Source organism: Oryctolagus cuniculus, chromosome 17, assembly GCF_051225735.1.
Source record: "Oryctolagus cuniculus isolate XC-2025 breed Fujian yellow rabbit chromosome 17, ASM5122573v1, whole genome shotgun sequence".
In the NCBI taxonomy this organism is placed as follows: Eukaryota; Metazoa; Chordata; class Mammalia; order Lagomorpha; family Leporidae; genus Oryctolagus; species Oryctolagus cuniculus.
This window is the reverse complement of record NC_142883.1, coordinates 21,379,996-21,393,248: the sequence shown is the minus strand read 5'-3', so window position 1 is coordinate 21,393,248 and position 13,253 is coordinate 21,379,996. Positions and strand designations below refer to the sequence as shown.

At 44.6% G+C, this 13,253-nt stretch overlaps 2 protein-coding genes across 2 annotated transcripts in view; one reads left to right on the top strand and one right to left on the bottom strand.

Moving 5' to 3' along the window:
• Positions 1 to 13,253, top strand: part of LOC103345078 (uncharacterized) — a 224,550-nt gene that overhangs the window by 124,826 nt on the left and 86,471 nt on the right. The window lies entirely within an intron of this gene.
• LOC127486965 (uncharacterized) lies at positions 1,994 to 12,687 on the bottom strand. The gene is made up of 3 exons (XM_051831342.3): positions 12,620 to 12,687; positions 12,310 to 12,556; positions 1,994 to 2,715 (listed from the first exon to the last, which is right to left on the bottom strand). The coding sequence occupies exons 1-3, from the start codon at positions 12,685 to 12,687 to the stop codon at positions 2,293 to 2,295; spliced, it is 738 nt and encodes a 245-aa protein (XP_051687302.3). The 3' UTR covers positions 1,994 to 2,292.

Sequence of the window (13,253 nt, the reverse complement as noted above, 5' to 3'; positions counted from 1 at the left end):
TGACTGTCACCAGGGCGACCTATGTAACTGCAGTGAGGCAGCGAGGCCAGCGGAAACACGTGTATCACAGGACATGTGACCAGTGAACAGTGGTCAAGGTCTCAGTGGGTCCTAATATTTGGTGCACCAGGCAAACACAGTGGGATGGTACTGTGATGAAGTCACCTCTTGATGGCGTGAATAAGGTAACAGCTTGCAGCTGACACACTGTGAGGCTGGAGCACCATCTTTCAGGTTGCAACATAGATAATACACCAATGACCATCCTGTGAAGCTGTGACCACAACAGATATAATACGTCCATACAATAAAAAGAGCAGATGAACAGACTTCCTGTTCACTTTCAATCCTGAGGATGCATTTGGGGAATTCTGTGCATCCTCCAGTGAAGCTTTAGCCCTTATGAATCCAGAGGGCCTGGATCTAGAGGGCAGGTGCCACCTCCAGGAGACATGGTTTTGACCTCTTTATCACTTTTGGGTACTCGAGCTATGGAGTCCACAAGCAAAGAAAAAGAGCTATTCACTCTGGTGACGGATGCTCACTGTGTGAGCACTGCCACACAGTGGGGACAGAGACAAGGAAATTCATCACAGGTAATGCTGGGGGCACCAGGCATTACTAATTTCAGTTCATGTTGTAATTGGATAGGGAGAACAGCTACAGTCTATCTGGACAACCAGACATGACGCCCACTAAACCACCTCTTGTCACTTTCTTTAGAAATTGTGGCCCAGCAGTTGCAGTGACCAGAGAAAGAGAGGTAGACGGACCTGAGCCATGCGCAAGTCCATGATTCAGTGCCAGGTCTGGGTATCTGCTGACAGAGAGGTGCTCCTACACCCTAGTCAGTGTGGGTGGGGATTGCTGGTGGCTCTCAGTGTCCACCTGCACTGCTACCAGAAGTCTCCCAGCTCACAGGAATCACCTCATCTGGGTGGCTCTACCCACTCTGCACCCTCTCCTGACTGCTGGGCATCCAGCTCTAGTGAGGTCTGATGTATGGACATGAAGCTCGCACCACCTCCGCTCTGGTACCAACTGCACTGGGAAGCTTCGTGTAGGGTCAGAATATCACTGGCATGCAACACTGGGCTTCACTGCTTCTACCAGCATGTCCTACCTGCCTGAGTACCTAGAGATCTCCCCGAGAGCACTTTCATGGAATTTCCTTGTGCAAGAATTCCTGATTTATATCCCCCTTAGCACGCAATCTCAGGTGGTTCCACTCAACCGTAGACTTCTTCAGGATGATGGTTACCTGTGTGGCTGTTGTGCCCCGATCCTCTGATGCGGTTATGAAGGAAAAGAGAGAAGACAACTAGCATTGCAACATCTGTGCAAAATTCAAAAGAGGGTTTAGCACGTTGGTTGCAGGTGAACTACAGATTCACAGTGCACCACAGCAACCTTGAGTATTACATGAGAGATGTTTTCAGGATGTTCTTAGGGAGGTTCGGAACAGTCTTAGGTTGGGCCACCTCTAGAGCAGACCCAGAACAAGGGATTTGAGAAGTAGTTCATTTAGGAGATGATCCCAAAATCAGCGTAAAGAACTGGGTGAATGAGCAGGGCAGTCATGGAAGCCAAAACAGAGTGAGAGAGTGAGAAGAGGACTCCTGGATGTGGCTGGGCTTCATCCCACCAAGGACACTGGAGACTGGCACAGACGTCCCCACTGGGGAAGCAGTCAGTGAGGACCACTTGTGCTCACCACCTCCTGCCCTGGGTGATCACTGTCCTCAGAGAAACTGACTCCTGCCCAGGACTCACGCCTTCCTCTAGAGAGTCCTCGTGCAGAGAGTGGAGGAGCCTGCTCGAAGCAAGCGTCCTCCCAGGTTGTGATGAGAGTGCAGAGGGAGTAGAGGTAGCACTCGGAAATCACCTGCAGCTTCTGCTCTTCCTCAGAGAATACTCAGACAAACTGCCAGATAAAGATGGACTTTCCATACAGAGAAATAATGAGCATAATGCACTTGGATTTGTATGCTCGGGAAAATTCAGATTTATTCAAGATGTGAGAATATCTTCATAAGAGAAAACATGGCTTAGAGTAAAATATCAAAATTTTCCATTGCAGAGACATGATAGTGGCCAGATTTCAGAGGAGTTTTCTTTAGGAGAGAGAAAGTACATGGTGGGGTTAGGGAGTGACATATTTGGAGAACAAAATTCCCTGATAAAATTTCATTAGAAATGAGGGTTCACACTTGGGCCCTCACAATACAGTGCATATACTAACTCCATCAAGAGTATTAGTTCATGAAGAACAGGTGAGTGGAGGTGAAAGGCTCAGCAGCAAGAACCACTAGAGCAGCAGGGGCGGCAGCAGGTGGACACACAGCAGCTGGGGCGGCAGCACTGAGTTCTACAGCAGGTGGTCTGGCAGCAGATGGGCCTGCAGCAGCTGGAGATGCAGCAGGTGGGGCGGCAGCAGGTGGGGCGGCAGCAGGAGGGGCGGCAGCAGCTGGAGATGCAGCAGGTGGGTCTGCAGCAGGAGGGCTGGCAGCACACAGACTGGCAGCACTGGGGCCTGCAGCAGCTGGAGATGCAACAGCTGGGGCGACAACAGGTGGTTCTGCAGCAGGTGGTCTGGCAACAGGTGGGCCTGCAGCAGCTGGAGATGCAGCAGGAGGGTCTGCAGCAGCTGGAGATGCAACAAGTGGGGCGGCAGCAGGTGGGCTGGCAGCAGCTGGGGCGGCAGCAGGACTCCTCCTGGCAGAAGTCTTGGCCACAGCCCTGCTCAGAGCAGACGGAGCCACAACAGGAGTTGACCATGGTGTCAGAGGGTGGAGGTTGCTGTGGGTTTACAGACGGTGGGTTTGTGAGGTGTGGGTGTCTCCCTGCCCCTGCTCCCCTTTTATACCCTGTTGAGGGGCTGCTGGCATCAGGTGCAGTGCTCTTTCCTTGTTATTGTTTTCCCTGATAAATAGGTGATTAGCAAATTAGGCTAGTGTGTTTCCCCGCCTGAAATTTCTCAGCAGATTGGAAACATTATTTCCTTTTCCTGGTGTGTTAGAGTTCAGCCCATCGGCCCTTCCTGAATCACCTCCCGTGTGCTGGTGTTGAGCTTCTGCAGGAGCAGTCATGTGGCATTCACACTCTGGGCTCTGCAGCTCAGTCCCACGTGGCTGTACCTCCAGTGTCCTCAATTCTCCTGGACTGTGAGGACTTCTGGTGGCTCAAGTGGGTAGATGTGCGTCGTTGTCAGATCCCATTGCCTGCGTGACAGGGGGACAAGACATTGGGACTCTGAAACGAGGCCCCAGACAGTAGAACAACAAGGCTGGGAGGACATGTCCTGTCTCCACTCTGAATCACAGCCCTCTTTCTAAATTTTTCATGGAAAGAAACACAGAACTGTTTCAAGGAAGAAAACTATGCTGTGATTTTTTTTCTCCATGCACAAACATCTAAGTGAGTTTTAGGAACTTGAGGAATCTGGATGCAGAAATGAGCCTCACCACACAGTTCAGTCCCCTCCCCTTCCTCCTCTTTGGACTGCTTCTCATCACCTGTTCTTGGCTGACAGGTGTGTGACCTGTGGCCTGTGTCCAAGCCAAACCAGAGGACCCCAGTGTCCTGGCCTCTTAGCTTAGCTCACCCCTTCCATTTCTCTCTGCTGATCCCAGATCCGAGGGTGCACTCTCTACCTTGCTATTATTTAAAAGATTTATGCATTTTATGAGTTATACAGAGAGAGGAGAGGCAAGTAGAGAGAGAGAGGTCTTCCATCACTGGTTCATTCCCCGATTGGCTGTCAACAGCTGAACCTGCGCCTATCTGAAGCCAGGAACCAGGAGCTCCACTTGAGTGCAGGGGCCCAAGGACTTGGTCCATCTTCTGCTGCTTTCCCAGGTCATAGCAGAGAGCTGGATCAGAAGTGGAGCAGCCGGGACTTGAACTGGTGCCCAAATGGGATGCTGGCACTGCAGGCCACGGTTTAACCTGCGACACCACAGTGCCAGGCCCTCTGCCCTGCTTTTTTATTGAAGTCATTGCTCAGATTTCACTCTCTAGTCATTGATTTCAACCAAAAAAAAGCTCAGAGCAAAATAAAGGTGAAGTAGAAATAAACATCTCGATCCATGGGCACCCACTTACATTTGATCATAGCGGGGATGAGATGAAAGCCCGGAGGCTGCAGCAATGCCTGCCAAGTTCCTGGGCCACCATCACTGTGCATGAGGTGCTGAGTGGGGCTGCCAGTCCACCCCTGCCCATCTGGGCCAAGGAAAGGGGCAGCAGGGACAAGGTGGTAACTGGGGTGGCAGCTCTAAGTATCTTAGTTAAGATCCTCTAAGACCAACCCCAGCAGCATTTTAATCACATGTATTTCCTTATCAAACGAGTGATTGACAGGTTTTAGTCCTATGCTTATGTGTGCAGAGCAGGAAAGATGTATGCAGATGTACTGTGAAGCAGCCTGGTGTCCCGAGGGGCCAGATTCTCACGGGATTTACTGTATGAAAGTAGGGAAGAACAAAACCTAAAAGAGAGAGTTGTGGATTATCAGGAGAGAAGTTTCTACACAGGTTGAGGGAGGTTAAGTGAACTCTCACCACAGCTACAGGGGCGCAGCTCAGGCTCCTTACAGACCCTTGTGCAGAGTCACAGCCCTAAGCCAGGGGCCCTCCATGTCAGCTGCTTGTTGCAGTGAAAAACTGCCAGACTGGCTCCTGCCCAGGGACATGCTGATTTAATTGGTGTGGGATTTGGCCTGGAGGAGAAGTTTTTATGCTTCTCAAGTAATTCCAGGGGATAACAAAGCTTGAGAAGCACCACCTCTTTTTTTTTTCTCATTTGCATGCAACTGTGGAAGTTTATGCTGGGAACATAAGTAGCTAAAAATAATTAAAATGTAACTGATACTAACAAAATAATAGAGAATATGACCCTGAATTTGAAACACTGAGTTTTGAACATGGCAGTCGGAAACAGTGGTGATTTTCTTTACTCTTTGTTTTCCTGATTTTTTTTTACTCTTTAGGTCACTCTAATACCATAACGCATAGTCTTACCTGGATAAGAATGAATCTCTAGAGCATGAGCCATAGTGGATGATTTCTGCAGAGAGCACCCTGGGTTATTTGGGAAGAACCTCAGAACCAGGACAGCCAAGACTCTGTATACTGCCTGATGAGTTTACCCATAAGTAGGGTAGTAGAATTGATAATTTTTTAAGTATACACATATGATTTTACACACATATGATTAACTCTTCTAAGTAAAGAGCTCCACAGATTGTATGAAAAAAAACTGACCGTCAACAGTTAAGACAAGGGCTGTTCAAAGTTTTTGCATCTCAAAGTGTTAATTTCTCCTCTAGAGATTACCTTTTAGGTAATTGTTAGTTTTCACAGGTCACAGAGATCATATAGCATTTGTCCTTTTGGACTGACTTATTTCACTATGTATGATGCTGTTCCATTTTATCCATTTTGTTGCAAACGACAGAATTTCATTTTCTTTATGACTGTGTAGTATTCTAGGGTATACATATCCCATAATTTCTTTTCCCAGCCTTCAGTTGATGGGCATTTGGGTTGATTCTATATCTCAGCTATTGTTGAGCTACAATAAACATGGGGGAATCAATAACTCTTTCATATGCTGATTTCATTTCCCTTGGGAAAATTCCCAGGAGTGGGATGGCTGAATTGTATGATAAGTCTACATTCAGATTTCTGAGGTATCTCCATACTGTCCTCCACAGTGGCTATACCACTGCACATTTCCACCAATAGTAGATTAGAGTACCTTTTTCCCCACCTCCTCAAAAGCATTTGTTGTTTGTTGGTTTCTGTGTGAAAGCCATTCTGACGGTGCTAAGGTGAAACCTCATTGTGGTTTTGATTTGCTTTCTCTGATGGCTAGTGAACCTGAACATTTTTCATGTGTCTGTTGGCCATTTGGATGCCCTCTTTGGAAAAATGCCTGTTTAAGTCCTTTTCCCATTTCTTAGTTGGGTTGTCTGTTTTGTTGTTGTTGAGTTTCCTGATCTCTGAATATATTCTTGTTATCAATCCTGTATCAGTTGCATAGTTAGTGAATAACTTCTCCATTCTGTTGCCTCTTCACTTTGCTGAGCGTTTCCTTTGCAGTGCAGAAGCTTTTCCATTTAATGCAATCCCATTTGTTAATTTTGGCTTTGATTGCCTGTGCCTCTGGGGTCTTTTCTAAGAACTATGTGGTATGCCGATGTCTTGCAGGGTTTCTCTAATGTTCTTTAACAATTTGATGGTAGTGGGTCATAGATATAGGGCTTTAATCCATTCTGAGTGGCTTTTTTGTGTAAGATGTATTGTAGTGGTCTTGCTTCATACTTCTGGATGTGGAGATCCAGTTTTCCCATCATCTTTTGTTGAATAGACTGTCCTTGTCAAGCAATTGATTTTAGCTCCTTTGTCAAAGATAAGTTGGTTGTAGAAGCATCGGTTGATTTCTGGTGTTTCTGTTCTGTTGCATTGGTCTATCCATCTGATTTTGTGCTAGACTAAGCTGTTTCGATTGTAACTTCCCTGTGGTATAACTGAAAATCTGATATTGTGGTGCCTCCAGCTTTGTTTTTGTTGTATAAGATTGCTTTAGCTATTCAAGGTCTCCTGTGCCTCCATATGAATTTCAGCAATGTTTTTTCTTTATCTGAGAACAATTTTCTTGGTATAAGTTTTATTTACATCCCATAAGTTTTTTTAAAGATTTTTTTGGAGTTAGAGTTACCGACAGTGAGAGGGAGCGACAGAGAGAAAGGTCTTCCATGCGCTGGTTCACTCCCCAAAGGCTGCAATGGCTGGAGCTGCGCTGATCTGAAGCCAGGAACCGGGAGCTTCTGCTGTGTCTCCCACATGCGTGCTGGGACCCAAGGACCCAGGCTATCCTGTACTGCCTTCACAGCCCATAGTGAGAGCAGAATGGGAAGAGCAGCAGACAAGACTAGGATCGGTGCCCATATGGTATGATGGCACCACAGGTGGTGGATGAACCCACTGTGCAACAGCGCCAGCCCCTGTTCTTGGTATTTGGATTGGTATTACATTGAATATTTACATTGCTTTTAGTAGTATGGACATTTTGATGATATTGATTCTTCCAGTCCATGAACACTGAAGATGTTTCCATTTTTTTGTTTCTTCTTCTATGTCTTTTTTAATGTTTTGTAATTTTCATCATAGAGAACTTTAACATCCTTGGTTAAATTTATTCCAAATATTTGATATTTTTTGTAGCTATTGTGAATGGAATTGTCTCAGCCATGGCATTGTCTGTGTATACAAAGGCTATTGATTTTGTGTTTTGACTTTATATCCTTCCACTTTACCAAATTCTTCTGTGAGTTCCAATAGCCTGTTAGTGGAGTCTTTGGGATCCCCAATGTATAGAAGCATGTCATCTGCAAATAGGGATCGTTTGACTTCCTCCTTCCCAATTTGTATCCCCTTGATTTCTTTTTCTTGCCTAATGGCTCTGGCTAAAACTTTCAGAACTATACTGAATAGCAGAGGTCAGAGTGGTCATCCTTATCTAGTTCTGGATCTCAGTGGGAATGCTTCCAACTTTTCCCTATTTAATAGGATGCTGGCCGTGGGTTTGTCATAAGATGCCTTGATTGTGTTGAAGAATGTTCCTTCTATACCCAATTTGCTTAAAGTTTTCATTATGACAGGTGTTGTATTATATCAAATGCTTTCTATGCATCTATTGAGAGAATCGTGTGGTTTTTGTTCTTCAGTTTGTTAATGTGCTGTATCACATTGATTGATTTGCAAATGTCAAACCATCCCTGATACCTGGGATAAATCTCTCTTGGTCCAGTTGAATGATCTTCCTGATGTGTTATTGGCTTCAGTTGGCTAGTATTTTGTTGAGGATTTATGTGTCTATGTTCATCAGGGAAATTGGTCTGTAGTTCTCTTTCTCTGTTGTATTTTTTTCAGACTTAGGAATTAAGGTGATGCAGGCTTCATAGAAGGAGTTTGGGAGGATTGCCTCCCTTTCAATTGTTTTGAATAGCTTCAGAAGAATTGGAGGTAGTTCTTTAAATGTCTGGTAGACTTCAGCAGTGAAGTCATCCAGTTGTGGGCTTTTCTTTGCTGGGAGGGTCTTTATTACTGATTCAATTTCTGTCTTGGTTATTGGTCTGTTTAGGTTTCAATGTCTTCATAGTTCAATTTAGGTAAGTTGTATGTGTCCAGTAATCTGTCCATTTCTTCAAGGTTTCCCAATTTGTTGGCATATAGCTCTTTGTAGTAATTTCTGAAGATTCCTTTTATGTCTGTGGTGTCTGTTGTTACATTTCTGTTTGCACCTCTAATTTTTTTGATTTGGGTCCTCTCCTTCTTTTTTTTGTTAGTTGGGCAATTGTTGTGTCAAATTTGTTTATTTTTTAAAAAAAGCTTTTTGTTTTGCAGATCTTTTGTATTTTTTGATTCAATTTTGTTTATTCTCTAATTTTAATTATTTCTTTTCTCCTATTAATTTTGGATTTTGTTTGCTGGTGTTTTTCTAGGTCCATGAGAAGTATTGATACCTCATTTACTTAGTGCCTTTCCAACCAATTGCTATAAACGTTCCTCTTTACACTGCTTTTGCTGTATCCAATAAGTTTTGATATATGTATTGTCATCTTCATTTGTTTTCAGAAATCTTTTTATTTCTTTTTTGATTCCTCCAATGTACCACTGTTCATTCAGGAGCACATTTTTTAGTCTCAGTGTGTTTACATATGGTCTAGAGATTCTTGAGTTGTTGATTTCCAGCTACATTCCATTATAGTCAGGGATGCATGGTATACGTTGATTATTTTGAATTTGCTGAGACTTGATATATGGCCCAGCATGGGGTCTATCCTAGAGAAACTTCTTGCACTGGTGAGAAGCATGTGTATTCTGCATCTGTAGGATGAAATGTTCAGTAGATATCCATTAGATCCATTGGGTGCATCGTGTCGATAAACTCTGTTATTTCCTTGTGGATTTTTTGTATGGTTGATCTGTCCATTGCTGAAAGTAGAGTATTGAGGTCCCCTATTACTATTATATTTGAGTCTATGTCTCCCGTTAGAGTCAGTAACATTTCTTTTAAATAGCCAGATGACCTGCATATATGTTTAAAATAGTCACATCTGCCTGTTGAATTGATCCCTTAATCATTGCATAGTGCCCTTCTTTGTCTATTTTAACAGCTTTTGTGTTCAAGTCTGCTTTGTCTGATATTAGGATGGCTACACCAGTTCCTTTCCATCCTTCCACTTTCAGTCTTTGTTGGTGAGATGTGTTTCTTGGATGCAGCAAACAGATGGGTTTTATTTTTTAATGCATTCAGCCAGTCTGTCTCATTTAACTGGAAAGTGGAGGCCATTTACATTCAAGGTGACTGTAGATAAGTAACGACTTTGCCCAGCCATTTTCCTATAAATATTCTTGTTATTTCCTTTGGATTCCCTTTGTACTTTTACTGGGAGATTTTCTGCCTTCACCTTCTTTTGTAGTGATGACTGTACTTCTGTGTTTCTATGTGTAGAACATCCTTAAGCATCTTTTGTAATGCTGGATGACTAGTGACAGATTCTTTCAATTCCTGCTTGCTATGGAAGATCTTTATTTCACCTTAATTTATAAGTGAGAGATTTGCAGGGTATGGTATCTGGGTTGACAATATTTTTCTCTTGAGACTTAAAATATATCTCACCGTTTTCTTCTAGCCTGTAGGGTTTCTGATCAGAAGTCCACTGAGAGTCCAGTTGGAAATCCTCTGAAAGGAATCAGGTTTCTCTTGTGCACATTTTAGAATCTTTTCTTTATGGTTTACTGTGTAAAGGTTGACAACAATGTGTCTGGCCATATCTATTAGGAGTTCTGTGTGCTTCCAGCACTTAGATGTACCTTTGATTCTCCAAATTGGGGAGGTTTTCTGTAGTTATTTCACTAAAAAGGTCTTCTGGTCCATTTTATTTTTCCATGCCTTCAGGAATCCTAATATCACTATGTTGGATTGTTTGATAGTACACTGTAAATTCTGACACAATTTTTTAGTTTTCTAACTTCTCCTTCTTCTTCTTCTTCTTTTTTGGTCTGACTGTAAAATATCCATGGATTGGATATTTAACTTGGATCTTCTTTCTTCTGCCTCACTAAGTCTATTCTTAAGATTTTCCACCATATTTTATTTGTTCTATTGAATTTTTAATTTCCAATATTTCATTTTGATTTTCCTTTAAATCTCAGTTTTGTGGGAAAGATTTTTATTCATGTCATGTACAGATTTTTCTAGTTTGTGAATTAGTTTCTTATTACTTCTAAGTAATGCTATGATCAGTTATTGAAATCTGTTTCTGACATTTCGTCAATCTAATATTCACGTTCTCTTACTGAAATGCTGTGTTTCTTTGGAGGCATTGTGCTGTCTTCCTATTCTGGTTCTTGAATTGCTGCATTTATTATCAGGCATCTGTGGGGAAACCTGTGGTTGTCATTGTTGTTTTCCCTCTGATGGCTTTATCTTTGAACTATACCTCTGTGTTTTAGTGCAGTGTCTGCTCTCTCAGTGAATACCCAGAGTTGTGTGCTGGTGTGGCCTTGGAGCTCTGCTCAGTGCTGCAGGGTGAAGGGACTGTCCAAGGTGAGACCCACATTCAGCGAGGTAAATCTCCTCTATTTTTTTTAAATCAGAGAGGAGCTGTGTTCTGCTTTGTCAGTGTATTGTCATGCCCACCAGCTATCCTCAAAGGAAACAAAGTCTAAGCGCTAGCCCTCGTAGGTACAATATTCATCTGTGCTGCCACAAGAACAGCACAAAGGTCCTGTGCTGTCCTTGGTGAGAATATGGATCCTGCGGCAATGACTGTCACTGGGGAGTGCCATGTAACAGCTCTGAGGTAGCGGAAACACACCTATCACAGGACATTGACCAGTGGACAGTGGTCATGGCCTCATTGGGACCTAATTTTTGCTGCACCAGGCAACACAGTGAGCTGATACAGCGATGAAGTCACCTCTTGATGGCCTGAATGGGGTAACAGCTTGCAGCTGACCCACAGTGAGGTTGGAGCACCATCTTTCATGTTGCTACATAGATCATACACCAATGAGCATCCTGTGATGCTGAGACCACAATACATACAGCTCCACTTTCATGGAATTTCCTTATGCAAAATTCCTGATTTATATCCGCCTCAGCACGCAATCTCAGGTGTTCCCCTCAACCACAGACTTCTCAAGGAACACTTTTACTTATGTGGCTGTTGTGCCCCAACCCTCAGATGTAGTTATAGAGGAAAGGAAAAAAGACAACAAGCATTGAAACATCTGTGCAAAGTTCAAAAGAGGGTTTAGCATGGTTTTTGAGAGTGAACTACAGATTCATCAGAACACCTTGAGCTTTATATGAGAAATGTTTTCAAGGATGTTCTTAGGGAGGTTGGGAACGGTCTTAGATTGGGCCACCTCTAGAGCAGACCCAGACACAGGGGTTTTTTTGAGAAGTAGTTCATTTGGGAGATGATCCCTACAGTCAGTGAAAGAAACTGGGTAAATGAGCAGGGCAGGCATGGAAGCCAAAACAGAGTGAGAGAGTGAGAAGAGGACTCCTGGATGTGGCTGGGCTTCATCCCTCAAGGACACTGGAGACTAGCACAGACGTCCCCACTGGGGAAGCAGTCAGTGAGGACCACTTGTGCTCACCACCTCCTGCCCTGGGTGATCACTGCACTCAGAGGCTCTGACTCTCCTGCCCAGGGCTCATGCCTTCCTCCAGAGAGTCCTCGTGCAGAGAGTGGAGGAGCCTGCTCGAAGCAAGCGTCCTCCCAGGTTGTGATGAGAGTGCAGAGGGAGTAGAGGTAGCACTCGGAAATCACCTGCAGCTTCTTCTCTTCCTCAGAGAATAACTCAGACAAACTGCCAGATAAAGATGGACTTTCCATACAGAGAAATAATGAGCATAATGCACTTGGATTTGTATGCTCGGGAAAATTCAGATTTATTTAAGATGTGATAATACCTTCATATGAGAAAACATGGCACAGAGTAAAATATCAAAATTTTCCATTGCAGAGACATGATAGTGGAGAGATTTCAGAGGAGATTTGTCTTTGGGAGACAGAAATTAAATGGAGGGTGTTGGATTGATGTATTGGAGACCAAAACTCCAACTAAAATTTCATTAGAAATGAAAGTTCAAAATTGGGCCCTCACAATAGAGTGCATAGACTGACTACATCAAGAGTATTAGTTCATGAAGAACAGGTGAGTGGAGGTGAAAGGCTCAGCAGCAAGAACCACTAGAGCAGCAGGGGCGGCAGCAGGTGGACACACAGCAGCTGGGGCGGCAGCACTGAGTTCTACAGCAGGTGGTCTGGCAGCAGATGGGCCTGCAGCAGCTGGAGATGCAGCAGGTGGGGCGGCAGCAGGTGGAGATGCAGCAGGAGGGTCTGCAGCAGGTGGGCTGGCAGCACACAGACTGGCAGCACTGGGGCCTGCAGCAGCTGGAGATGCAACAGCTGGGGCGACAACAGGTGGTTCTGCAGCAGGTGGTCTGGCAACAGGTGGGGCGGCAGCAGCTGGAGATGCAGCAGGAGGGGCGGCAGCAGGTGGGCTGGCAGCAGCTGGGGCGGCAGCAGGACTCCTCCTGGCAGAAGTCTTGGCCACAGCCCTGCTCAGAGCAGACGGAGCCACAACAAGAGTTGACCATGGTGTCAGAGGGTGGAGGTTGCTGTGGGTTTACAGACGGTGGGTTTGTGAGGTGTGGGTGTCTCCCTGACCCTGCTCTCCTTTTATACCCTGCTGAGGGGCTGCTGGCATCAGGTACATTGCTCTTTCCTTGTTATTGTTTGTTCCAATGAATAGGTGATTTTCAAATTAGGTAAGTGTGTTTTCCTGCCTGAAATGTTCAAACTAGGTGGGAAACATTATTTCCCTTTCCTGGAGTGCTAGGACTCATGGGTCAGCTCTTCCTGAATCGCCTGCCATGTGTTGTTATTGTTGAGTTGCTCAAGGAAAGCTGTCATGTGACACTCGTCTTCTTGGTGCTGTCTGCCTCTGTGTGGTCATGCACAGCACATCATGTGGACTCCAGTTTTGTAAGGATTCTTCTTGGTCCTGATCTTCCTTTTGCCAATCCAGGCTGATAGAGTTCCATTCCAGAGTGATAACAGGTCCATTATCTGTAAGATGGGCAGGAAACAAACCCTGAAAAAGACCCTGGGCGTGAAGAGAAAAAGGCTTCTAGGACACATCCCTTCCCTCTGTGGAACACGA

Excerpts from the sequence above, each read along its gene's own strand:
- LOC127486965 (XM_051831342.3), bottom strand. The coding sequence starts at position 12,687 with ATGGTCAACTCTTGTTGTGGCTCCGTCTGCTCTGAGCAGGGCTGTGGC. Across the intron at positions 12,557-12,619 it reads CAAGACTTCTGCCAGGAGGA|CTGCTGCCGCCCCACCTGTT; the intron begins GTCCTGCTGCCG and ends CTGCATCTCCAG. Across the intron at positions 2,716-12,309 it reads GCTGCCGCCCCAGCTGCTGT|GAGGAGTCCTGCTGCCGCCC; the intron begins GTGTCCACCTGC and ends GACTTCTGCCAG.